This window comes from Astatotilapia calliptera, chromosome 6 (genome assembly GCF_964374335.1).
Source record: "Astatotilapia calliptera chromosome 6, fAstCal68.1, whole genome shotgun sequence".
Classification (NCBI taxonomy): Eukaryota; Metazoa; Chordata; class Actinopteri; order Cichliformes; family Cichlidae; genus Astatotilapia; species Astatotilapia calliptera.
This window is the reverse complement of record NC_137427.1, coordinates 40597618-40624584: the sequence shown is the minus strand read 5'-3', so window position 1 is coordinate 40624584 and position 26967 is coordinate 40597618. Positions and strand designations below refer to the sequence as shown.

The 26967-nt window shown below is 41.8% G+C and overlaps 1 protein-coding gene, 3 long non-coding RNA genes and 1 pseudogene across 6 annotated transcripts; 4 read left to right on the top strand and 1 right to left on the bottom strand.

The window, feature by feature from the left end:
• Positions 1-8971: 8971 nt before the first annotated feature.
• LOC145429265 (uncharacterized) lies at positions 8972-11650 on the top strand. Of its 2 annotated transcripts, none has more exons than XR_013909503.1 (4): positions 8972-9633; positions 10019-10197; positions 10419-10500; positions 11029-11650. It is a non-coding gene; the product is annotated as an uncharacterized LOC145429265 (long non-coding RNA). The 2 variants fall into 2 exon arrangements; XR_013909502.1 differs by having other exon boundaries at positions 8982-9633; positions 10057-10197.
• LOC113024745 (uncharacterized) lies at positions 11338-13602 on the bottom strand. Its single transcript, XR_003272704.2, has 2 exons — positions 12734-13602; positions 11338-11940 (listed from the first exon to the last, which is right to left on the bottom strand). It is a non-coding gene; the product is annotated as an uncharacterized LOC113024745 (long non-coding RNA).
• Positions 13603-14893: 1291 nt separating this feature from the next.
• LOC145429263 (histone H2B 1/2-like) lies at positions 14894-16549 on the top strand. Its single transcript, XM_080302528.1, has 2 exons — positions 14894-16029; positions 16268-16549. The coding sequence occupies exons 1-2, from the start codon at positions 15659-15661 to the stop codon at positions 16431-16433; spliced, it is 537 nt and encodes a 178-aa protein (XP_080158654.1). The 5' UTR covers positions 14894-15658; the 3' UTR covers positions 16434-16549.
• Positions 16550-16905: 356 nt separating this feature from the next.
• LOC113023377 (uncharacterized) lies at positions 16906-21232 on the top strand. Its single transcript, XR_003272562.2, has 3 exons — positions 16906-18598; positions 18756-18908; positions 19194-21232. It is a non-coding gene; the product is annotated as an uncharacterized LOC113023377 (long non-coding RNA).
• Positions 21233-26334: 5102 nt separating this feature from the next.
• LOC113024552 (histone H1.4 pseudogene) lies at positions 26335-26967 on the top strand (annotated as a pseudogene). Its single transcript, XR_013909569.1, has one exon. The product of XR_013909569.1 is annotated as a histone H1.4 pseudogene (transcript).

Here is a 26967-nt window from a genome sequence, read left to right as displayed (position 1 = left end):
AACTTATACAAAATGCAGCAAGATATTTAAAAAAAACTGTTTTGTTGATTAAAAAACACTATATCGGATTCATATTGGTATCGGCAGATATCCAAATTTATGATATCGGTATCGGTATCGGACATAAAAAAGTGGTATCGTGCCATCTCTAGTCAGAGGAGGAGAAGAAGTCGGTTTTGATGGAATGCCACAATAACCCTGGTACCGGGAACCACAATGGTGTCAGAGGTACCCGGAACAGGGTAGTTGCTGGCTATTACTGGCCAACATTGAACCAGGACATCGGTGAATGGGTATGTCCTTATTTCTGTTAACAAGATAAATCAGAACCATGTCTTTACTTTCACACTTACATATCAACATTAGTTTCTGTGTGTGTGTGTCTGTTTTTTTAAAAATTGTTATTAATTTACATCAACTTGTTTTACGGTATCCTTGAAATATTTTTTGGGATACATCTTTCAGGTCAGATGCTGTCATCGCTGCCAGATGAATGACCCAATCAAGACTGTGGCACCAGCATTAGATCCCATCAAGGTACATCTTAAAGCCTGTTCACCAATTTCATTTTCTTTTTTTTTTATGACTCAAACTTTATTAGATTTTAATATACACAAAAAAAACCAAAAACAAAACCCAGACCCCCCCCCCCCAAAAAAAAAAAACAAAAACCACCCAAAAAATAGCAGAATGGACATTCCCAGTAACAACAACAGAACAAATTGAGCATCAATGCATATTTCCATCCCAAAAAAAAAAAAAAAAAAAAAAGTGATGCCAACATTTCACATAGACCAGATTACAGTTATCCTATTTAGTCCGAACTTAACTACTTTAGCCGGATACGTCACTGACCTGTATGTAAAAAGTAATTAGCCCACTTATCATTATAGTCGTCCAGTCTATTTAGCAGTCTATATGATAATCTTTTGTAAGCTGCCACTTGTCCCAAAGAGATAGGTAGGAGTCGATGAGGCCTTCCACTCTTTCATCAGCAGCTTCCTCCCCAGCATAATCGCCGTTTGTACCCAATGAGCAAGAGGAGTGGATAAGTGACTCAAAGCTGAAGGGTCTCCTAATACATAAAGACTGTTCATAAATGGGACCCCTTGACCTACAACCTTCTCTACTACAGTGTGAATATGAATCCAATAATCTTGGACTTTGGAGCACCGCCAAAGCAAAAGTAAAAGTGTGCCACTTCCTTGCTGGCATTTCCAGCATGTATCATCAGTCGCTAGACCCACCCTATGCAACCGTGAGGGTGTCCAGTATACTCTAATTAAAATCTTAAATTGAACCAATCTTGAACGTAATTCGCGTGACATTTTTTTCAGATTCCTGAGGATGCCATTCCATTCCTCCACTGTAAAGTTGAGATTTAAGTCCATTTCCCACGTTCTTCTGAGGGACAGTGTGTTAGGATCAGAAGCTAATAAAAGCATTTTGTAATAAGCTGATGCCTCTTGTCCACGCCCAAAGGTTTTTTTTATTTCCTCTAGAATGTCGCAGCTTAAAGGGAACTTTGCAAATGAACCACATGTATTGGCCATCAAATGTCTTAGTTGCAGATATTTCCAAAATTCCTGTCTAGGTAAATCAAATTCTTCTTCAAGTTTTCCATATGATTTAAATATACTATTTTCATAAAGATCCCCCAACACCAATTTTATTTTCATGCTAGCTTTTGTGCTGCAGGGTAGCATTAAATTTTAATTTGATAAGTTCTGTGACCTGCAGGTAAAAGAACCTTGGGAGGAGCTGGGCATGGATTTAATTGGACCACTCCCGGAATCACGTCTAGGGAACCGATATGTCCTGACAATGACCGATGTGTATACTAAGTGGGTGATTGCAGAACCTCTTAAGTCCAACTGCAGCTGAGGTCTCTGCAATCATGACCTCTAAGTTATACACGTTTGGCATGGTCAGGAAAATCATCACTGAACAAGGAAAGGAGTTTGTGAACCATGTAAAACTTGTGAAAGTGTTATTCATACCTTGATATGATATGATATGATATGATGTATTTAGGCCAAGTTTGCTCATTTCACTGCAGCTCAACAACAGCATTTTCAGCATGCTGAATATTAAACATGCCGTCTCCACTCCATACCACCCCCAGACCAACGGGCAGGTAAGTGTTACAGGTACCGGGTGGCAGCACCTGTAGACAGCTATATATGTGTCCTGTAAACAGGAAAGAAATGATCAGACAGGGAGACGTGGCTTGCCGTTTCCTGAATACTCCGCCATTATTTATTAAAATTCACAATTATGCACTCCTTTCATTACTTTTACAGTATTACAACTGTGTATTTACTTATTCTTAACATAGCTCACACACACATTCTCCATAACACATTCCAATGTTATAAACATGACCAATTTTCTTGTAAGACTTGGTTCAAAATGAATTCCAACAGGACAAATCTATAAATCTCAAATAGCTTGAAAGAATGGTATAATCAGCACCATCTTGACATGTGCACTGAATTCACGGAAACACTTTATGGCAGAAACAAGATACTAAAACAATACAGAATAACGGTGGAGCCAATCACTAACATCACAGAGCATAGGAGGTGTGCGACCCAAACTAACATGCTAACCTTAGCATGCTGCTAAAGCCGTAAACAAATCAGGGGTCTCAAAATTTCAAAATCCCTGGTAGCCCTTTGGGCAGGGACTCTTCAGTTTTTGGTAGCCCAAAATAAATTTAAGCAGCCCGAATAAAAAAGAGAGCAATTTTTTGATTGATGTTTTGTTTCCTTTACAATATTATACATTAAAGTATAATATTGTAAAGGAAACAAAACATTAATCAAAAAATTGTTGAAAAACAAATTACAACATTGTATAAAAATTACAATCATCAACTCAAACACTTGGTTCTAATTGAACAGAAATTTCTATGAACTTGTAAGAACTGTGTAGGACATGAATCAGTCTGTGTCAGATCCTGAATTTGAAATTTCCACTGAAGTCACGGGTAAGAGGCAAGTGGAACCAAGATCGAGGCCATTTGCTTTTTGAAGTTTGCAAAGACTGCTAAATTGTGCCAGTGGTAGTTCACTCTTTGCAACATAGTACGCTGTTCTAAACAGATTTTTCAGGTTTATTTTTAGTATGTTATTTGCAATTGGTGTTTGTTCTGGGAAAGATATTGCAGACTGAGCAATAATGCATTTCTTGCATTTCTCATGGGTTCTAATGTGGGCCTTTCTTAAAATGACTGGTCCCAGTAACAAAGGCGCTTGTCGACTCAGAAATCGAGGGAAAACCAACACCACACCCGGCAGAACATTATGTTATTTACACGAGTGCACATAAGTGGTCCGCATGTGCGCATTCGCTGTCAAAATAAAAGACGCGCACCAGATAAGAAGTTGCAACGCGCGTTTGCGTCCATATAAAAAGCACTGTTTTTGTCCGCTAGAGTGGGATTTTCAGGGCACATTCCGCACCACATCTGTGCGTTCATCATTTGTTTGAAGCCAGCTCACCTCCTGCAACCACTTTTCTGAGAATACGTGCTTCTTTTGTGGTTCGGACTCCTGACATTCGTTTGGAGGTGGAGGAACATCACAGTAATTGCTTAAAGGAGCTTCTTCGACATCTTTAAGAGTTCTAAACAAATGTCTGTCCTCCTCCAGAAAATCTTATGTATGCAAACAGCCGTTGCAACTTCATATCTTGTGCGCGTTTTTTTTTTTTTTTTGACAGCGAATGCGCACCTGCGGACCACTTATGTGCAGCCCTGGTTATTTAGCTCGTCATATTGCAGCCACAGAAATTATTTTGTCCATGAAACCATAAAGCTGCACTTTCTTTTTGCCTTATAGTCTGATTTGTCATAACTTTTCCATTTTGTGGTAAGCTTTTCTTTGGCTGTCACTTCTTCACCCTGACCTGTCTTATTTGGCTCAGCAGAACTAAAATATATATCCTGCTGCTTTTACACACACACACACACACACACACACACACACACACACACACACACACACACACACACACACACACACACACATAAGCTCAGCGATTCTCTGCGCGATCAACCTCTCACATGTTTAAGCTGCGGGAGATTTCACTTGTCATGTTTGCATAGTAAGCTAACGATTAATAAGACGATGTCAGAGGAATTGGTGCACAAATTATCATCACTCACAGATCAGTGCTGTCGCTCTCTATACACAGTTCGCACGATTGCAAAGTGAAAGCAAAAAACAAGCGCAAATTCAAACGCGATTTCAATATGTCACATATTGACAGTGGCTCATCGATGCCAATGACATAATTACCCAGCTACATTTCCGAAAGAATGCAAAAGCATTGACATATATTTTTCCTTCCTACAATAGCCCGACGGGCAGGGCAGAGATAGATTTTGGTAGCCCGACTGGAAAGATCGCTAGCCCCAGGACGTCGGGCTAGCGATTTTGCGAGCCCTGCAAATACTTACAAAAGTGTAATTTACTGTACTACACAATGTTGTACGCTTTCACTTTCCAACTGTAATGGTTAGTCTATGCTATATAATGGATGTGATTGCTATTATATTCTATTTCGGGCACAATACGAACCTGTAAACAGGAAAGAAATGATCAGACAGGGAGATGTGGCTTGCCGTTTCCTGAATACTCCGCCATTATGAGAAAACAGCGCGGAGCATGCGCTTCAGGCTGCTAACAACAGGCCAAACCATGGTCTCACACTGCCACCTATTGGTATAAAAATGAAGCGTCCGCTACAAATATCCCAGGGTAGTTACCAAGTTTCCTGTTACAATTACTGTAGTTATTTAGGGCATTTCCAAATGGAAATATCACTTACATTGAAAGTGAAATTACTTAAATTAATTCACATAAATGTGATCACACATTAGTGGGTATCACACACTCCCTGACAAAAATAAAATGGCTCCCAACATTCACAAAATCATGACATTTTAAACTTTTGCTTCTCAAATTCTTATTAACTCTTATCAGTCCAAGAACTAGTTATGAAACAAGCAGTGGGGGTGGTGTGTATGCAGATGGGGTCAGTGATGCGTGATACTGGTATGGTGAGTATGGTATTGGGGTGCAGTACATTGGTGACTGTGACATACACACGGGCGGCACAATTGCCAATGGTGGGTATGGAAATACAGTGTATGGTATGGTTGTGGCAGGTAACTGTGGTGCTGTGCGTTCCCCAACTAGATTAACTGCCGCATGTGACTGCACTGAGGGTTTACCCAGTGATTCATAAGTCAGAAACTGTCGTGGCTTCCTGTGACGGGTAGATCTTCTAATGTCCGTACAAGTATGTCCCGGTGGTTGAACCTGTACGTTAGACTGCGAATGAGTTTCACACTCCTCACCAGACCCTCTGGGTTCAGATAGGTTGTCACTACCCACTTCCATTTCTTCCATCTCCTCTCTCAGAGAACATGGCAGGTGTGAGCATTCTCTCCCAGTTTCCTCTTCGAATTGTTCAATGCTGACGGATGGTGAATGCTCAGGCATAGTCAGTATGTCTTCCATCGTCTGCACAGGTGAATGTCCATTTTTTGTGTTTGTTGTCACTCTAATAGGTTCTTTGGTCTGGTATGACTGAGATGCAGGGTGTTGCTCATGGTCCAGGTTCCTTCTCACAGTCCTTTCAACAGGTGCTCTTAGCCAGTACCCCGAGCAATCACTCTCAGAACCGCTGTCAGAGTTATCCCACATGTCTGTTTGTCTTTGTGCATCTGCAGATCTTTCCATCCTTCGTCTGTTGCGTGTTGTCTTTCCAATCGCAGGCTTTGCCAGGAGGGGAGTGACTTGAACAGGTAAGTCTGTGTATTTAAGCACTCTGTTTCTACTCGTTCACTGTCGTGTCATTGTCCTTCCCGTGTGTTCCCTCAGTTCAGTCAGCCGTTCAGTTGTCTAGCCAGTCAGTGTCCGTTCACCCTCTGTTCACCCATTCCCTATAATAAACCTTCACCTACCTGCCAGTCCTGCGTTTGGGTTCCTTCTTCCTCGCGTCCACACAACGCCTGACAATTGCTCTCAAAACACTTATTAGACTTCTTGGTCATAATATGCCATAAAAGCAGAATACACTGATTAACACAAGGATAAGACCTACAATAAACAACATCCAATAACCCACAGTGACTAGAATTCTGCTGTATGTAGACTCATTTTCATAACTCTGACAGTCTGTGCATTGCCTCAGTTGTTTCTGAAACCTTGTGTCTCCTCTGTTTTAGTAAAAGCAGCTATTGTTCATGGTTTTTTTCTGTCAAGTTTTGCTCATGATGGGAGCAACAAAAAGAAATCAGTGCAGAATTATAAGTGAGTCTTATCAAACAGCATGTTTCTGCTTTTCATTATGTGAGGGGAAACAAAATAAATATAGGCTTATGGTGTTGATGCTGAGCTGTAGCACACAAAGAGCATCCTCACTTAGCTCCTCCTGTTCTCCAGATGGCTCAGCCTCTGTGTGGGGTGATGGTGATGGTGTCCTAGGTTGACCTATTTGCTCTGTAAGCAAACTGGTAGGGGTCGAGGGAGGGGGATAGAGAGTTTCTGGTGTGCTGCGACACTTTCCGCTCAAAACACTTCATGACTTCAGACGTGAGGGCTATAGTTCTGTAGATTACTGAAAAGACATGAACAGGAAACAGATGGATGAAGAAATTAGACAAAACTTAAGTAGATATGGAAAATATTGACAGTGTTTTACATGTGTATGTGTTATGTTTGCCTACTGGTGGTGGTCAGAGGGCCCGGTGGCGCCAGTGTCCGGCAGCCTCGCCTCTGTCAGTGCACCCCAGGGCAGCTGTGGCTACAATGTGGCTGCCATTGCCATTGTGTGAATGTGTGTGTGAATGGGTGAATGACTGAATGTAGTGTAAAGCGCTTTGGGGTCCTTAGGGACTGAGTAAAGCGCTATACAAATGCAGGCCGTTTACCATTTACAGTGGGGCAAAAATGTATTTAGTCAGCCACCATTTGTGCAAGTTCCCCCACCTAAAATGATGACAGAGGTCAGTAATTTGCACTTTTCCTGTAGCACAATGTCTTGTCCTTTGATTGTTTCAAATACCTTAGAACATGTTTCACAGTAGTCCAATGTTCCACAGCTGGTTCTTTGAAGTGCTGTGACAGCTTACTTACAACAAAACTTAAATCTGGTCGTGTGCAAGAGGTCAAGTAAATAAGGCTACCTACTGCCTCTCTGTACATTCTGACATTGTTCATTTTCTCAGCATCATCATTGTAGTTCAACCTTTGTTCACAAGGAGTTGATCTTGGTTTACAGTCTTGCATTTGAAATCTTTCCAGTATGTTTTCTACATATCTCTCTTGTGACATTTTTACACAATCTTGGGTTTGCTCAAAATCAATACCAAGAAAATGTTTGAGTTTCTCCATATCTTTCATTTTGAATCTTGCAGTTAGCATTTCCTTCACAGTTTTCAAAACCCTTTCATCACTGGCTGCAATAATAATATCATCAACCCATATGACCATGATCACTTTTTCTTTTCCTGTTTTCCTTGTGTAAACACAATGATCTACAGGACTCTGCATGAAACTGTTCTCTATCAAATAGTCATGTAATGTCCTGTTCCAGTTTCGGCCTGACTGTTTAAGCCCATAAAGTGACTTTTCCAGCTTGTAGACCAGTTTCTCATCTGTTTTTCCTTTTACTTCATAGCCTTCTGGCTGCTCAACATACACTTCAAAATCTATTGGTGCATGCAAGTATGCGGTTTTTACATCCATCTGATGCAAAATCAGGTTTTCTTGTATTGCACACTGCATCAATACTCTTATGCTTGTCAGGTTAGCAGTCGGAGAAAAAGTTTCATCATAGTCTATCCCAAAACACTGGTTGTAACCTTTAGCTACGTACCGTGCTTTATATTTTTCTGATCCATCACCACTGTTTTTCTTCACATATACCCATCTACCCCCCACTGCTTTCTTTCCCCCAGGTAAGATTGTTAGGGTAAAGGTGTTGTTCTCTTTTAAGGATTGCATTTCCTCATCCATAGCTGCTTTCCACTCTCTAGAGTTGGGTGACCTTGCAGCTTCACTGAATGTCACGGGTGAGTTACTTATCAGTCTGTAACAGTAGTCTATGTTAGTCAGCACTTGATCATCAATGTCTTCTCCTGACTCATATTCATTTAGATAATCTGGTTTCTTTCTTGTTCTAGAAGGATACCTTCTGGAGTTTTCAGTCTCATCACTAAGTGGCATCTGACTGTTCACTTCTGGTTGTTTGTCAGTATCTGGTTCCTGTGAACTGGTACTGGGGCTTTCCCTGTTCACGTTTGGTCTCTCCCTCACCTGTATGTCTTCATCCTCAGATGTCGTATCAGTTTGTGTTTGCTTTTCCTCATTGTGTTTGGTTACAAACTTAACCAGCCTAAACTTTTGCACTTTGGCGCTGTCTGGGAAATAAACCTTGTATGCTGGGCTGTTTTTGTCGTAGCCTACAAAAATCCCTTTTGTACACTTAGAATCCAGCTTACCCTTGTTTTGCTTGTAAGCATAACACTCACACCCAAACTTTTGCATTCTGGATAGATTGGGCTTCCGCCCAGTCAGCAAAAAGTAAGGTGTCTGCCCTGTCCGGTTGTTAAAGCATCTGTTTCTCACGATAGCCGCTGTTTGAACTGCATACGTCCATAATTCCTTTGGTATGGCACTCTCAATAAGCATGCACCTTCCCATATCAAAAAGTGTTCTCCAGCCACGTTCCGCTGTACCATTCTGGTGAGGGGAATATGGGGCTGAAGTTTCATGTCTTATTCCATGTTTGTTTAACAATACCTGGTAACCTATGGAACTCCAAAGTGTTCAAAATTAAATAAATAAATAGGTCAAGATGAAATAAATAACTATGTGAATAAATAAGACACAGATATGTAATGTGAGAATGATATTGTGAAATAATGGAACACATTTTGAAAACAATGCTCATTATTGTGAAACATATTACATTCTGCTATATAAATTTTCTTATTATTGTGAAATATTATTTCATGGTCATTATTTTTCACAATAACAGAGATTATTCCTGAGGCATTTTATTTATTTCCAGCCGTTTTTAGTCCAAAATGACCTTTTTTCAAAGTCAGTCTTTATTTCAAAATCCCGTTTTTCCCGATGGTCTATTTATTTCATAATGCGACTTTTCAGCAGAATGACTTTGTCTGTCAATCAAGAAAGACAGGGCGGAGCCAGTTGTGTGATTGGTTGCTCCTTTACTCAGACATAAGTAATAGCACATGAATTGTCGATTTAGGTTTAATGGTGCAATGCATCTCCTATGCAGCTGGCGGCAGTATGCAGCTCAAAATAAACTTAAGGCACCGACAAATGCAAAACACTGGGCGCGAATAACGTTACAGGTGTATCAATTCTTGTGAAGGGCATGGCTGCAGGAAACAAGTCCGTTTCTGAGTTACTCAGAGAACTTGCTAACCGCTTAGATTGAACGTCTTCACCTCAGTCTGCGTATTGCAGCAGTGTACTGGAGATGAAGTGGTCCCTGGTCCAAGTTCTCATCACAACCGCACAGTGTTAACGTTAGCAAATGCTAACGCTATCACAGCTAGCTCCACTCCACGAAACGCTGTTCAGGGTAAGTAACGATATGTTATTATTGCTTGGTTAGTCTGTCTGTCTGGCAAAAATGAGCTTTTTAATCAGTTTAGTCACAGATTTTTTTTAATACTGTTTTTTATCATAGCAAAGAATTCTATAAATTAGGTAAGAGAAAATAATTGTCTTCTGGGTTAATGTCTGTATTACTATTTACATTGTTGTAGGTAATAGTTATTCATGACTGTTTTAAAGTGGCTTATCTTCTGTGCTAATATGGAAGACAAGTAATCTATGTGAAAGAAAAGAAAGCAATTTTAGTTCAACGTAGTGATTTTGTAAGTGGGTATAATTTGAAAATGCTTTTACTAGTACAGTGGATGTTCTTTAAATATTTAACATTTAAAGTGTGTGTCACTTTACAGACTCCAACTTCAGTTTTGGTTTGGTCTCACCGTTGTAGGTCATAACACAAACAAGTCGTCAAGTCAAGCAGCTGAGGAAAGGGCTTAAGGAAACCATGGTATGGCCGCTTCTGACAGAAAGATCAGACATCATTCCTCCTTTCTTACCAAGGGAATCAGAGACTGCTCCCTGTTGTGAGGTAAGGTCAGGTCACATCTTTTAACATCTGAATAGTAAAGCTATTTGGTTAATTTATGAAGGATGAACATTAATTGTTGACACAAAACACCAATATACTGTTTTGTATGCGTGGGTTAGTTGAACAGCTGGGTTACATTTAATAAAAATACACCTAATGTTGCTGATGCTCTTAAGACTACAAGATAAGTAAAGCTATAAAATGACTGTGGCCTGCCACAGAAGATGAAGATGAGGAAGAAGAGGAATGCTCTCGAGGATAAATGCAGAGTGGCAGGTTACCTTCGGTCCTTCATTGAAAATGGTAAGTCTGCTGCGATAGGTATTTTGCCATTGGTTTTCTCTGATTACACTTTGGTAAATTACATACAGTCCAGTGATCTTGGGTCATTAACAAAGTACACTATGATATGAGATATGAGATTTTTTCATATCACGATATTTATTTTTATTTATTTTTTTATAAAAAGGACAAGAGCGGTGAGGTCTATCGCAATAGTTTAATTTTTCTATTGAGAAAAAGTTATTTCGCAATACATATCGTTATCGTTCTATCGCCCAGCTCTACGCTATAGTATAATTTTGTTTTGTTATTTGCTCCATGCAATACATAAGAGTGGTGGCATTATCAGTTGCACTAGAATTGTATGTAGACTACTTTTAGCTTTGTTAACATAAAAATATCTATAAAAGCTACAACAGCAATTTGAGTGGGGCAAAAATATCTGGTGCCCTGTATGTAAGTGGTCATCTTTTATGGTATTTCTCCATAAAAGATTCAAAATAATGAATATAGGATGTCATTATAGTTTAAAACAATCTTCTGTTGCAGCATCTTGTGCACAACAAAAAGCCCTCATCAAGTTTTGGACAGGATGGGAAGTCTTGCCGAGAAATGACTGTGGAAGTGGTCAACAGCAATCTTCCAAAGTCTTCCACCGGTTTTGAAGTACTACGTCTTCCTGCACACTACTGTACCTATGAGTCATTTCTAATGGACATTCAGGTGTGTCTCAACTCTACTGACTCAGGTTTTGGTCTGGTTTACGATTGATTCCATAACCACATGGTAAAATTAGACCATTTCTTCTTTCTTGCATCACATTACTGTACTCGGTGTTCAAAGAAACGGACAATCTAGTGAGTTCTAGTTCTTTTTAATACACTTGACAGTGAAAAATACAGAGTACAGGTGTGCATTTATGGCTTTTTTAATATAAACTGATGAAGAGTTCAGATATCAAAATCAGTTGTTCACTGTACATTATAAATTACACAATATGTTTTGTTTATACTCGCTACTGATACAAAAAAAATTTCTAGAAAAAATTATTTGAATTAAGATGTTACACTACTCTACTGTGTTCATTGTATTAAATCTGCTCAGAGTTGACATGTACTGTATATCCAACCAAGAAATGAATATCATTAAAGTGACAGCTGTATAAAACAAATCCTGTTTTATAGCCACTCACTGTTTTGTTGAAAATGAAATTGGTTATGCTGTTTTGAGTCAGTATTAGCTACAAAGCTGTAGAAATTAAAAAAAAAAAAAAAAATCCTCCTGACATAGAAACTGATTAAATGTAATAATGTCTTTCTACAAGTGATTTTGAAGTATTGGTAGCACAGCAGGGTCTTGTTCATTCAGTGCATCTGGGAGCTGAATCTCAGGAATGGTGATCTCATTTGATGGGCAGCGATTATGTTGTCCTGTCCAGTCCACACCATAATCCTCATCAACCTGAAAGAGCATGCACATGTTTTAAATCTAAACTGAAGAGCTGTTTCCTGCAGCTGTTCCTAGATGGACTTATTGAGTCTGCCAGGGCCTATGTGAGTTGCTTAGGCATTGGCTACAAACTAATTATTCATTCACCCATTCTAGGTCAGGATTGGTTCTCTTCAGGTATAACAAATTTAACTTTGTTTAAAGTATTGCCATCTATACCTGACAGGTGGGATAAAAGAGAATGGCTTGGGAGGCGCACAGCAAATCTCAAAGTTTTCCAATTAATGCTGAAAGAACCAAGGATGTAAATGTATTCTTGTTTTAGCTTTACCGAAGACACCAGAGAAAGTATATCTATAATGCTGCTGAAATAGACAAAACCATTTCAATAAACTCGCTATTTAACATCAACCTTGTTATGCGTTATCAGAGAACAATCAACTGCAAACAGCAATGAAACATTCAACTATGTACTATTTAAAGCACTAATGACCCTGCTGTCTAACAAGATGTGATAAGTAAGTAGACTGTGGAAAGCTGGTGGGTCTACTCTCTGTGTAAAAGGTTCCTACAGGCTCCACTGCCCCCAGTCTCCGAGTTAACACACTAACAGCTAACACTGCTAAACGTGTCTCAACGCCGAGATGGCGCCGATAGCTTTAGCCGTAGCTGCCCCACTTAGTTTAGACAGTAACAAAAAAAAGTAAGCGATAATAATTCATTGTCAAACGTCATAATTAAGGTCAACACCTAAACAATGCTGTGTACAGAATCACACAGGTGCTCAATTACAGCATAAACTTACCTTAGACCATCCTCCGTCATTTTCCTCCTAATTGTGCTCGGAGACACAGAAAATGTATCGGCAATTACCCCGACGGTTATCCCGGACAGCACTAAAGTCCTGAGTGCTGCACCGGGATTTCTAGACGTGGACGGCCAACATTTGAAGACTGTTCTTCCTCGGCGTATTCCAAACGAACACGGTGCTGAATTGATCTTAAACCTTTGACAATGCTGTCATCGATGCGAACATCTTGAAGAGCAATTATCATCCCAAGCATTTCAGAAACATCTAAACGACTCAAAACAGTATCTACAGGTAAATGATCCCTCTCTATCTGATTTGCTTAAATGAGCAGAACTGGCTGAAGTTCACACCAGTCCGCCATCCTCCGTGACTTTTGACCTAGCACGCTGTTGCTAGCTGCAGTAGCCGTCCGCGGAGCCGGTATCCAGGAAAACTAGTCGATGGTAAACGATAAGCCAATAGGTGCAAAGGTCCAGCCCACTTACATTGATTGACAGACAAAGTCATTCTGCTGAAAAGTCGCATTATGAAATAAATAGACCATCGGGAAAAACGGGATTTTGAAATAAAGACTGACTTTGAAAAAAGGTCATTTTGGACTAAAAACGGCTGGAAATAAATAAAATGCCTCAGGAATAATCTCTGTTATTGTGAAAAATAATGACCATGAAATAATATTTCACAATAATAAGTAAATTTATATAGCAGAATGCAATATATTTCACAATAATGAGCATTTTTTTCAAAATGTGTTCCATTATTTCACAATATCATTCTCACATTACATATCTGTGTCTTATTTATTCACATAGTTATTTATTTCATCTTGACCTATTTATTTATTTAATTTTGAACACTTTGGAGTTCCATAGGTAACTCTTTGCCATGAACTCTGTGCCGTTGTCTGACCTGATACACTTTACCTTCCCGAGTGGGGCTGTATCGGCCAAAAAGATTTCAGTTGCTTGCATTGTTTCACTTTTGTTTTTGAGAAAATATACAAATACTGCACCGGAAAAGTCATCGGTAAACAATAATGCATATCTGTGTCCATCTCGTGATTCTGGATCTATCGGCCCTGCTAGATCCGTATGTACCAGCTCGAGAGGTTTCTCAGCTCTCCTGTCAGGGTTTCTATTCCTAGTCTGGACAAATTTTCCCTGAATACACACCTCACAGTTCAAACTTTCTTTGTCAGTTTTCCCTTTGATTTTCATACCTTCAACCACATTTTGTAGCTTCAGAATGTCACTATGATTGCAATGTCCCAAAATTTCATGCCATGTCTGCATATCAAAACAATTATTACACTTATCATCTGTTGTGCTCATGGATGTGAAACTTTGTACCGTCTCTGTGTTGAAGGACGTTCCTTCCTTTCTTAAAGATGATAGTGGCTCCGTTCGTGGTGGCCGCTCTCACAGAGAAGATATTCTGTGGAAATGAGGTAATGCATAGGGCGTCTTTCAGTGTTGTTTTACACTGTCTCCCTCTGCTGTCAATCAAGCACACCTCTGCATCTCCTCTGCCTTCAGCCACTCCTTTACACCTGGTACCATTAGCTAATTCCACACAGTGCGTTCCCGGCTGGAAGTCGTCATCAAATTTCTTGAACGCTGTTTTATCATTCAGGATGTGTGATGTTGCGCCAGTATCCACCATCAGGCCTTTGGTCCTGATGTCTTGTGGCTGTTGAGGTGCCGCGTAGTCATCGCTCATCCGGAAGACATAGGTGTCGTCGCTCTCTGCGTTGTCGCCCTCCTCCGAGGCTGTGCGTGCTTCATCATTCCGTTGTCGTCTCCTGCAAGTCGACTCTCGATGGGTGTTGCTCCTACAGTGACCGCACCACTGTCTGTAGTGGCATGCTCTGGCCTTGTGTCCCCGTTGGCCACACTTAAAACAGACTATGTCTGACATGTCTCTCCTGTGGTCATTAGCAGCTGCTGCGGGTCTCGTGCTGGGTTGCACTCTCGCCTTCATGATGTTATCCTCTTGTTCCATTAAGCGCATTTTCTCAGTGTCCTCATAGCTGCGGAGTTTCGTTTTAAATTCCGCAAACTTGATTTCTGATTCACTTTGCGTAATGTGAACGGAAAAAGGTTTAAATCTTTCTGGTAAACCTTTTAACACCATCGCTACAAGCAGACCATCACTAAGTGTCTCTCCAGCATTTCTCAGGGCTGTAATAAATGTCTCTGCGCGTATGATGTACTCCGTGACGCTCTCACTGCTTGCTTTCTTCAGAGAAGTCAGTTCGGTATAAAGGCTGATAATTCTTGGTTTACCTTTTCCTGCATAATAGTCTCTTAAAATTTTCAGTGCCTCGCGTCCCTCATCGGCAGCTTCTCTCATCACGAGCGATAAACTCTTATCATCCAGGAACTGTATTAACTCTGCATAGGCCTGGGCATTTTTATCTTCGTCGTCCTCATCTTCGTCATCACTTTTCAATATTGTGTCTTTTAGACCTTGTAATCTAAGATGTCCCAAAAATTTTGTCTCCCACAGTTCATAATTCTTCTCATCTCCGTCAAAAACCAACCTTGCCCATCGGCCACTGGGTTCACCAGCACGCTTATTCATGGTGCTAACTCAGCACGCTAGTCCTCACCGAACACGCTGTACTTTGCGACTTTTCTGGTGGTAAACTTTCCCCTGGCGTAGCTTCAATGTTTTCCTGGGCCCATAACCTGTTAGCAGAGACGGGTCTTCCAGCAGAATCTGCATGAATATTGAAGATACTTATATTGTCTAGTCGGAGGAATAATCACACGTGGGGCATCGGCTTTTCACCGGAACAACACTTAGTTTTTATTATTGAACTCTCGCGTGCACTCTGCAGCATAACAGGAAGCATCCTTTCAAAATAAAATCACAACAGATGACAACGAGGGCATACCTATTAACTAGCTCAACAAAATGCCTGAACCCGCAAAGTCCGCGCCCAAGAAGGGCTCTAAGAAAGCCGTGACCAAGACCGCCGGCAAGGGCGGCAAGAAGAAGAGAAAGACCAGGAAGGAGAGCTACGCCATCTACGTGTACAAGGTGCTGAAGCAGGTCCACCCCGACACCGGGATCTCCTCCAAGGCCATGAGCATCATGAACTCGTTTGTCAACGACATCTTCGAGCGCATCGCTGCCGAGGCCTCTCGCCTGGCCCACTACAACAAACGCTCCACCATCACGTCCAGGGAGATCCAGACCGTAGTGCGCCTGCTGCTCCCCGGTGAGCTGGCCAAGCACGCCGTGTCTGAGGGCACCAAGGCCGTCACCAAGTACACCAGCTCCAAGTAAACTGATCCAACGGCTCTTTTCAGAGCCACCCACTCTGTCCTGAAGAGCATACGTTCTACCTTCAAACGTGCAGTTACTATGTTGCCAACTACTGCAATCGCGGAAATGCTTCTTTGTCACTAGGTGCTATTGATCCGCTACATTGACCCAGACTCAGGAAATGTCTTGTGTGTGTTGTGGAACGATGACAAAGTAACTACAAATACAACATTAATGCCACTTTATGTTTGACAGTCTTTCAGTGCATTTCAATGGCTCCCCTGTGGGCGGCGCCTCCGCTGCATTTCCTGCAGGACTGAGAGGAGGAGAGCCACCTCTGTCCCCAAAGCCACTCTGCTTTTTAACTCCAGCCCTTAAGACCATTTCCCACACCTGTAAACATGAACTACTCTACACTTAAAAAATGGGAATTGGCAGGCTTTTGAATTTGCACAAATGAATTTAGTTAATGCTACACAAACCTTTCATGTTTCTCTTATTTACATGATTAAATAAAGTACCATTTACTTGATTATAAACAATACTGAGACTACTCATTTTTCTTGCATTGATTTAAAGTGACTAAATTAGAATACTAAAACCATTGTAATCATATTTGACCACAACCGGAAATGATGCAATATATTCAAAGACAACAACTAAATATGATTGGATAATAAGACCTAGAGTCTTATCCAATAAGACAACAACATAATTTAAGGAGAGCGCAATTGACCTCCAGATTCTGGAGGGTTGGGTACATTTTCACAGAATTGTTGTAGTGCATGCTATATGAAAAGTAATCTGTAATGCATCTGCATGTTGTTTTTACAGTGCTAGCTAAAGTTGGTATTAGCTCTGTGGCTAAAGCTGAAAAATAGTAACAAATTGCACATAGTCGGGAGAAAGCAGCTGTTGTCAGTCAGATATGGAATTTATGCATGTGACAGAGAGCACTGACGTTTTTGATGGCTTAGCAAGTTAAAACGTCAATGAGAGAGCGCAATAGTGTTTGTGTTATTCGTGCTAGTTATGGCTACAGTGGCTAATTAGTCCGGCTGTAACCGTCAGAGTTTAAGAAGCTGGGAGCCCCACAGTGCCATACCTTAATTCTTGCTGCTGACACACACTCAAGTTATACTAAGGATCCTGCCACCTTAGACGTGGGTTTGAGAACCTGTACCCATAAATGCCAAATCATTTTTCCATTTAGTTGTTTTAGGTGAAGTGTAACTTACTTGACTATTCTATTGGTCACGCCCAAATAATACAGCAGATATCTACAAGGAGATAAGTTGGTTCAACAGAGTATGTCTTATTAAGTGATGTATTGTGAATTTTCCAACATCATCCTAACAAAAATTAGGACCCTCCCCCCCTTTTTTTTCTACTTTGTGTAGAACATATGTGAGCTGCTTCTCAAAACATTGTGGATAAATGAGAAAGATTGGTACTTAAAAGAAACCATTGATGCTCTTCTGGACTGGAATACTTTTTTTCAATTAAAATTAATTTTTTTTGTGATGGTGGAATTTTTACCTTTATGATTACAGAAGTCAAAACATCAGATGATGATAGCTTACCATCTAAACTCCCCACCTCTTGGCAAGTCTGAATTAGAGGTCTCAGCTGTATCGGCCTTTCTAGTGGATTTGCTTAAAGAGGAGATAGCTTAACTCATTAGGTACATACAGTATTCCCTGACATTCTAGAGGTTGACCTTGCACAGTGTGTGACATTAAAGGGCATAACTTATAGAAAGGGAATGGTACTGGCCCAAAGGGCGGGCAGCAGGTGGATTGCCAGAATACTGAAAAACCGTATCTGCATTGTACCACAGCATATTCTACATTGTCAGAGAGCTTGGTGGCTGGTACAGAGAGCACCACAGAGCGTTTGAGCTCAGCCCAGTATCCACAAGAATATTCACTCTCGCTTCACTCTGTGAACTCCTTGATACTTATCCATTGGTTGACTATGAGATTGGATCAGTCCACATTGTGACTTTAAAAAGGCATATAGAAATAAAAGGTGTTCATATAAGTGTAATAGGTTCAGTCGCATGTATTTCATTAGATAAATTCTTCTTTTTTTATGTCTGATCTTTATAACTTTGACTATTGGGTATGGATAGCTTCATGAAAACTAAACTGAAATGATTCTTTCTGAATGTCTGATATTTAATTCTTTTTTGCCTACAGAGTCCTATGGTCCTAAAGACTGTTTTGGCTGACGGAACCTGTCGAAGGCTCACTCTCTAATGGAGCGCCTGAATCAACTGAGGATCTCATCGTTGAAGTCAAGAGACAGTGTTGTCTTCAGGGCAGTTTCAGACTTCAGTTTATGGATTCCTTGTTTGGGAATGAGTTTCTTAACCTTACCTCAGTTTCAGAAGTAGCAGACAAGGGGACTCTTAAAGCTATTGACATGTCAAAGCCCACCACATGGACATAAAAAAGAGTAACAGAGTTGGTGAAACTCAAGATGGAAAATACTTTTTCATACAGAAGACATGAAGTTGTTCGTGATGCACCAATGGTGGAGGCTTTCATGGCAAGATGGCCTGCTCTATTTGATTTCCATGAGGTAAGGTTTGCCTCATACACGGTGTTCTTGTGGTATTAGCCTAAATGGTTAAGGCACAGTTGTTATTTGACAGCCCATTTCTTCAGCATGAGTGATTGCAGCCTTCTTCCAGGTATTAAACCTTTTGAAGCTCATTCCTCTGTGCTCATGTTTTCAGATCAAGGCTGAGTTTAAGAGAATTGCCACCATCCCCCCTCAAACAAAGTTCGTGGCTCGGCTGGCTCTCCACTTGGACAAACTGGTGAAGTTGGTCAACAGAAGAGGAGAGCTTGGATTAATACTGAAAAGAATTGTTGCATAAATGGATAATGTAAGTGATAAAGCCTCAACATTCACTTAACATGATCCTCTTTGGATGAAACTTTATAATTGTGGAAGATTTCAAATGTTTTCCCATGATAAATTTGTATTTGTATTTTTACATCTGCTTGTTTTTTTTAACCTTCACTTTGTCAACTTATTATTAATTGCCAGGAAACCTATTATTAATTTGTGTGCCTTTTACTTTAAAAACATTCATGTAAAGTACACTATTAAAACTTAAATGAAGGACAAGGGCTGAATGAAGATGCTAATTACATGAATTTCATTTCAGTGTGAAGAAGAGCAGGAGCACCAGCCCCCATCATGTACACTTTCTACAGAGGCACCATCGAGAGCATCCTGTCGAGCTGCATCACTGTGTGGTTTGGAGCCTGCAATGCGTCCTGTCATAGAACCCTCCAACGCATAGTGAGGGCTGCAGAGAGGATCATTGGTGTCTCTCTCCCCTCCCTCCAGGACATTTACAGCACCCGTCTCACTAAAAAAGCCCTTTGCATAGCGGCTGATCCCACGCACCCAATGCAAAGCTTCTTCAAGCTGCTGCCGTCAGGGAGGAGACTGCGGAGTCTCCAGGCCAGGACCAGCAGACTGAAGGACAGCTTCATCCATCAGGCTGTCAGGAAGCTTAACTCCCTCCCCTCTTCTCCTCCATGGTCTCACTGAACTCTGTCACATACACACACACACACACACACACACACACACACACACACACACACACACACACACACACACACACACACACACACACACACACACACACACTCCTCGCGCCTATGGTACGACAACTCTCTCTCTGACTGACTCACTGGCCTGCACCAGTTACCAGTCACTTTGTGGAGCATTGGACTGCCATTACCTCATAAGACTTTGTTGTTACACTATCTCTTACCGTACATTACTAAATCTCCATTTGCACTATTTGCCTATTTGCACTACTCTGCCTGGTTTACACTCAATGTCATTTACCCTTACCTGAATATTGTATATTGTATATTGCATAGCTTTCTTGTTAAATTGTATTGTATTTATTTAAATTTTTACTTTTTAATTATTTTATTTGCATTTTTTAATCACTCTCTTATATTTAAATGTTCATTTGCTATTTCATCTAGGGTTTGAGAGTAACGAAATTTCTATTCTCTGTATGTCCTGTACATGTGGCAGAATTGACAAATAAAGTTGACTTTGACTTGACTTTGACTTTGATGTTGATGCTGAGTGTGTCAAGGAAGTGTGTATCTACATGGGTGAAGACGCTGGCTTATCCAGGAGTATGTGGTATGTACTTGTCTTTTTTTTTCGGACTTTCCACAGTGTCATATTACTTACTTGGCATGAAATGACTAACATGGCTTCTTTTTTACAGGGCATGGAAGAACGTGCCATCAGTGAGACTGTTGAAGACACCACTGTTCAAATTTATCTTCTTAAAGAGCAAGATGAACAAGAGTTGTCCTTGCAGGCATCAGGGTGGTGAAGAATTTGGATAATGTAGCATTTGCTGTGATAATGCTATTTGGACTCATGGATGCATTAAACCTTGCCTACCCTGCTGACCTTCGCTACAACTTTGATGTTTTCTAGAAGATTTTCATGGAACTGGATGGAGCTAAACTCTCTAGAGTTCTTGCTTTCAAAAACCATCTGTTTCATTGAGAAGTCAAAGACTGCACTTCTGCAGTTCCTTGCAGTTTTTCATTTTGTGTTCATTTTTTTATTGCTTTCCCCTCATGTGACTGCAATGCAGGATGATTTTTCCTTTTGGTATCATGCTGTAAGAAATTTTTACTGACAATTTTTAGCAATATGTTCTAAGTCAACCTTAATGTCCTGCTTACATGTTTAAAATGAAGATTAAAATTCATGTAGGTGTTTTAGTTATGTAACAATGTCATTTAAGGCTCAACTTAGTTGAAATCTTGTATAGGTAAATACTTGTACAGAAGCTGAAACTGTTATCAAATAATACAGTTATATTTGTATAATTTTTGTTTATTCATAAAAGTGTGTTGCTTTTTTTTTCAGGTAGTCTTAATTTAATTTACATTTTTCAATTGTGTAATTAATACAAATGTTATATGTAAGAGATGACAGGATCATCTATAAGCACTTTCTTTTACTTGCTGCTAAGGTCAGTTTTTTGTGAAATATTTGCAAATATATTCTCTAACTTTTTTTTTTGTTATTTCTGCAGGCTATCTTTAAAAATGTGTTAACAAGTTTACATGGATGTGATTTTGGACTTGTTCATGGCAGAATTGCTGCTTTCACTGCTGTTACAGTTTAATAAAGGTGAATTGTTCAGTAGCACTCAGTCTTTGCCTTTTTTGTCAATAATGATCAGTTAATATTTCAATTGAAAAAATTAAGTAGGATTTAAAGCCCTCACCCGCACTGCTCGCACTGGAACGGTTCGCAGCCGAGTGTGAAGCAGCGGGAATGAGGATCAGCACCTCCAAATCTGAGGCCATGGTTCTCAGCCGGAAAAGGGTGGAGTGCCCACTCCGGGTCGGGGATGAGTTCCTGCCCCAAGTAGAGGAGTTCAAGTATCTCGGGGTCTTGTTCGCGAGTGATGGGAGAAGGGAGCCGGAGATCGACAGACGGATTGGGGCTGCAGCTGCAGTAATGCAGACGCTGCACCGGTCCGTCGTGGTGAAGAGGGAGCTGAGTGTAAAAGCGAAGCTCTCAATTTACCGGTCGATCTACGTCCCTACCCTCACCTATGGCCACGAGCTGTGGGTAGTGACCGAAAGAACGAGATTGCGGATACAAGCGGCAGAAATGAGCTTCCTCCGAAGGGTGGCTGGCCTCTCCCTTAGAGATAGGGTGAGAAGTTCGGCCATCCGGGAGGGGCTCAGAGTAGAGCAGCTGCTGCTCCACATCGAAAGGAGCCAGCTGAGGTGGTTCGGGCATCTGACAAGGATGCCCCCTGGGCGCCTCCTGGGTGAGGTGTTCCAGGCATGTCCCGGGAGGAGGCCCCGGGGAAGACCCAGGACACGCTGGAGAGATTATATCTCTCGGCTGGCCTGGGAACGCCTTGGTATTCCCCCGGATAAGCTGGAGGAGGTGGCTGGGGAGAGGGAGGTCTGGGCCTCTTTGCTTAGGCTGCTGCCCCCGCGACCCGGCCCCGGATAAAGCGGATGAAGATGGATGGATGGATGGATTTAAAGCCATAATTTGTGTTGCAGGAACATAATTGCAATGTGTTTACATTACATAATATCATTGCATACCACTGGCGAATAAAAATAAGTTGGTGTTAAACATTAAAATATATTGACATTATACAATACATTGATATTATGATAACAGATTAATATTAGTACATCAAACATGATTTTTTAAAGTAATCTGATGTAAATAAAATACTTTGATTTGACAAGCATTAATTACTTGAGGGAAAGTGGAAAATTAAATCAGTCATACTTATTCATATTATGTGGGACCGATGTACACAATAAAATCAAGTAAATTGAAAGAACTTTTTTTTTCAGTGTACGCTCTTTTTGTGCTGCCACTTTATTCACTTTTAGTCACTTAGTTATTTATTCACCTATTCAGTCACTTTAATTTTAAAACTGTATATGCTGTGTATTTATTATCTCATTCTTATTGCCTGTTTATGCCCTGTCCTTGTCTTCAACGTCATGCTGCTCCATTGTATCTTATTTGCCCCTTGGGGATAAGGGCTGTGTGTGTGTGTGTGTGTGTGTGTGTGTGTGTGTGTGTGTGTTATAATATAATACAAAGAAAATTCCAAAAAAAACCCAAGTTGAAAACAGTACTTTTTCCACAAAATACCTGAACACAAGTGTTGCTCTGGCCAGTTAACTCATTTTGACAGTTTCTTTACTGTGTGTAAAATGGAAGTGTTTGGGTGTTTTTTTTTCTTTTTTTTCTGATATCCAAAGTTAAGTTTGTCATTTCACAAAAAATTTGCATAGCAGAATCCAAAGAAGCAGTAAACTTAAAATTTAGTATCAATTTGTCTGTATCGTTCTGATCTGGGGTTGCGCCGTTTTTCTTATGTTGTACATTTGCACTTTATGTGGTCCTGTGTTGATTGTCCTATGTAGCACCACGGAAGAACGCTGACTTGCTTCACTGTGTACTGTAGCACTGCACATGGTTGAAATCACAAAGCCACTTGACTTTATGTGCTCGTTAACACTATAATCACACAACTAGACTAACAACTATGATAAAGGCGTGGTTTGTTTGGCCTGTTAGAGGGCAAACATTAGCTACCCTAGATGTCCAAATGGATACTAGGAAAGGTATGAATTACTACCATTAATATATATTTTTATATTAAGTTATTATTAATATGTTTTTGTATTTATTATTATAAGAAAAGGAGTCCAATGTGTTTTCTCTTCCCCCACTTGTGGTACCCCTGGATGGAAGGCATCTTTACCATTTGCCTATACTGCCTATCCCACAGGCAGGCTCTGCTGTGTCCTACACATCCAGCTTTCCTAGCGATGCTCAAAGAGGAATTTCCGTCAAAGCTATCTTCAATCTAATTCATAATTTGTTGGCTCCGTAGCCACCTTTCTATATGCCTTTAGATAGTACAACTATTGTAGCAAGTGCTGTGAATAAGATATATCTATCTGCTTAGCACTTTTATCTTTTATGTTTAGTTAAGTGTTGTCTTACAGTGTGTTTTGCACTAAGTACCGAAGCAATTTCCTAATGTTGTAAACCTGCTCAACATTAGGAAATAAAACCCATTCTGATTCTGATTCAGAGGTGAATTTTGGTCATCTCAGTCTCTCACTAAATGCTCTTCTGTGACTGGTCAAGCACACGATGGGAGGGTGGGAGGTATTGTGCAGCATTTTACTTATCTTGGACAACAATCTGTGGTTACATTTTTTTAGTGGGTGGAAGAATAATAGAATCCTCCAGAAAAAGGAGCACAGATATACTGGGCATAATTAAATGCACTGTACTAGATTAGACTGAGGTCGCTATCCAGGACATAAGATAAGCTTTATTAGTTTATTAGTCCCTTTATTAAATGCCAAAAAATAAGAGCAATATTACTCTGATTAAATAAATGAAATAGATATAAAAATACGTTTGACTAGTAGCGACAAAAAGAGAATGTTTAATAGTGAGATGTTGGATGGTTTTTGATTGATTGATTGATTGAATGCTTTATTGGCCATATGCAGGTTGCCCCGCAGAGAAATAGGACCCCCCCCCCCCCCCCCCCGACTTACACACACAACAAAGACATCACATGGGAATACAGTCGGAGATCGGCAGCGTTGCAGAGAAAACACTGAAAAATTACACAACAATGGGAAAAAGTACAAGAGGAAAAAAAGAGACCTCTTCACACGCTGGGCACCTATGGGAGGACAGCATGAGAACAGGAAACAAAAAAAACTCCTCTGCACAGAGAGCACATTAATGTCCACATCACAACATTAGAGCACGTGACTAGCCACAGGGGTGGATAGGGGGGTGGGAGGTAATCCGAAGGAACACAGCAGTCGTCCTACACAGCGCTACCATTTCAGCGCGGCACGCAGACCCGCCGTCTTCCCCCGCAGGAAACAAGCATCGAAGGCGTTTGGAAAGGGAGGGGGATGAGTGCGTGCTTATCAGTGTAAGTGTGTGTGTGTGCGTGTCCATAGTTCAGCTGAGACAGTGTCCTTCGCCCTATCAGGCTAAGTAAACAGTCTTCCAGCCAACCCAGGTGGCCTTGCATGGGATGGGAAGAATAGTCATCACACAGTCGTTATCAGGGAGTTGTTTTGGTGGGCTCCAGCCTTGGGCCTGAGCAGCTGGCGCCGTGGTGTCCATATGTTGAATATTGTTGATTTCTCCTTTATGCGAGCAGCGAATTTAGCACTCTGACACTGGTCTCTCGATCTCCCGTTGGAGAGCCGCGAGCCTCCCCATGATGGTATCAAACTTCTGTTCCGTGGTGTTGTCATTCTTTTGATTCTGAGACCTCACTGCAGTGAGCCGTTCTGCGATGTGTTCCAACTTTCGCTCAAGGGTGTCATTGTGAGCAGGCCCCTCTCTGATGTATCCCATCATACGCTCAATGGTGTTAGTTTGAGTCTTCACGGCAGCTGTAAGCGTCTCCAAGGTGTTAACCATGCTGCGTTCGTTGTGAGAGGTCGCGCCTCGTCCCATCGCTTCAATTCCAGCGGTCAGCCTTGGGGGGGTTTGAACAGCTGGTTCCGCTCTCTTATTTCTCCGATAGGTCAGGGCCAAGCCAGCTCCGATCAGCAAGAACCCTGTTATCATGGTTCCGAATAGGTAGATGTCTTCAGCGTCCTCGATAGACAGTCCCGCCAGGCACACGATCCTCCAGGTCTGCCACCTATCCATCGTGTATCCGGCAGGGAAAGTCCCTCCAGGGCACTCAGGCTCTCCCGAGCCCAGACTTCTCGTCTCGTTGAGAAGAGGGTGTCAATAGCATTCAGAGACCAGTTGATCAAATCCATAATTCTCTTTTAGGTTTTAGAGAACGACAGTGAGAGACTGTTCCAGGGAAAGTAATGCACACGAGACAAGACAAGGACACAAGAGGCTAAGCAGGGAAGATTAGGGGAAGGAGGAGAGGAGAAAAGTGCGACCGCCTTCACCAAGAGCCAAGTATTAGCAGGTATTGAGTATTGCACATTGAGATACTTAGTGATCAGTTGGTGGATGTGTGTATTCACGTGTTCATTCGCTGTTGTTGTTTATAGTAGAGTCGGTAACTGTAGCTGGAAGGAAACGGACTGATGCAGACTAAGAGATCAGGGCCAAAGTGTGGAAGTGAGCTGCCGTAAGGTGACTAACTAATGGTGATTTCTGATATACAACAACGTGAGTGAAACTCGAGGCCGCTGTGCTTTGGTTAGAAGTGAGCAGCTCTCACAGAAGTCTCGCTGCACCGTGGGCGTCCAGCTGCATCGGTGTGTTTGCTGGGAGTTCGCGGCGTCACTTTGTCCCACAGCTGCGCTCACCAGATGCTGCTTTTAAGTCAGAGTGCGCGAACGAACATGTGTCTGAGCTGGAAAAGGGCTTTTCACGGAGCTGTGCTGCGGCTCCTTTGTTTTAGGAAAGAAAAGAGCGCAAAAAGCCGCCGAGCAGTGCTGAGCTCCGCACTGAGTCGCTGAGCTTTGGAGGCTCCACAAAGCAAGAGCAGAGAGCACCAGAGCCCGACACGAGTCCGCTGTGGACTGCTCCACTGTCGGCCTGCAGTGCTGCTCACACACTCACTTTGAGCTCTTTGATCCCGAGACACGAAACACAAACTGAAGCATTGCGTGGCGCACGCGAGAGTGGCGCGCGCTACATTCACTCTCCACGGTTCTCATGGTGCGTTTAAGTGCAGTGTGACGCTTCCGAGTTGCCATCACTGCACCGTGACTCGATCAGAAGGAAAGAGGAAAATGTCAGAGGAAGCACCCGCACCTGCTGCTGCCGCCGCCCCCGCCAAGGCAGCCAAGAAGAAGACGACGGCTTCCAAGCCGAAGAAGGTGGGCCCCAGCGTGGGCGAGTTGATTGTGAAAGCCATGGCCGCTTCCAAGGAGCGCAGCGGCGTGTCCACAGCCGCTCTCAAGAAGGCTCTGGCTGCCGGAGGCTACGATGTGGACAAGAACAAGGCCCGCGTCAAGACCGCCATCAAGAGCCTGGTGGCCAAGGGCACTCTGGTGCAGACCAAGGGCACCGGGGCCTCTGGATCCTTCAAGATGAACAAGAAGGCTACCGAGAGCAAAGCCAAGAAGCCCGCAAAGAAAGCCGCTCCCAAAGCCAAGAAGCCCGCCGCTGCCAAAGCCAAGAAGCCGGCAGCAGCCGCTAAAAAGTCCCCCAAGAAGCCAGCGGCAGCCAAGAAGCCCGCAGCCGCTAAGAAGTCCCCCAAGAAGGCCAAGAAGCCCGCTGTGGCGGCCAAGAAGCCCACCAAGAGCCCCAAGAAGGTCACCAAGAAGCCTCCCGCAGCCAAGAAAGCCCCCGCCAAGAAGGCCGCCAAACCCAAAGCCAAGAAGGCGGCCACGCATAATAGCATTATTGTCAAAGCAAGATAA

Coding starts and splice junctions, on each gene's coding strand:
- LOC145429263 (XM_080302528.1), top strand. CDS start 15,659: ATGCCTGAACCCGCAAAGTCCGCGCCCAAGAAGGGCTCTAAGAAAGCC. Junction 16,030..16,267: donor ACCAAGTACACCAGCTCCAA/GTAAACTGATCC, acceptor TATGTTTGACAG/TCTTTCAGTGCATTTCAATG.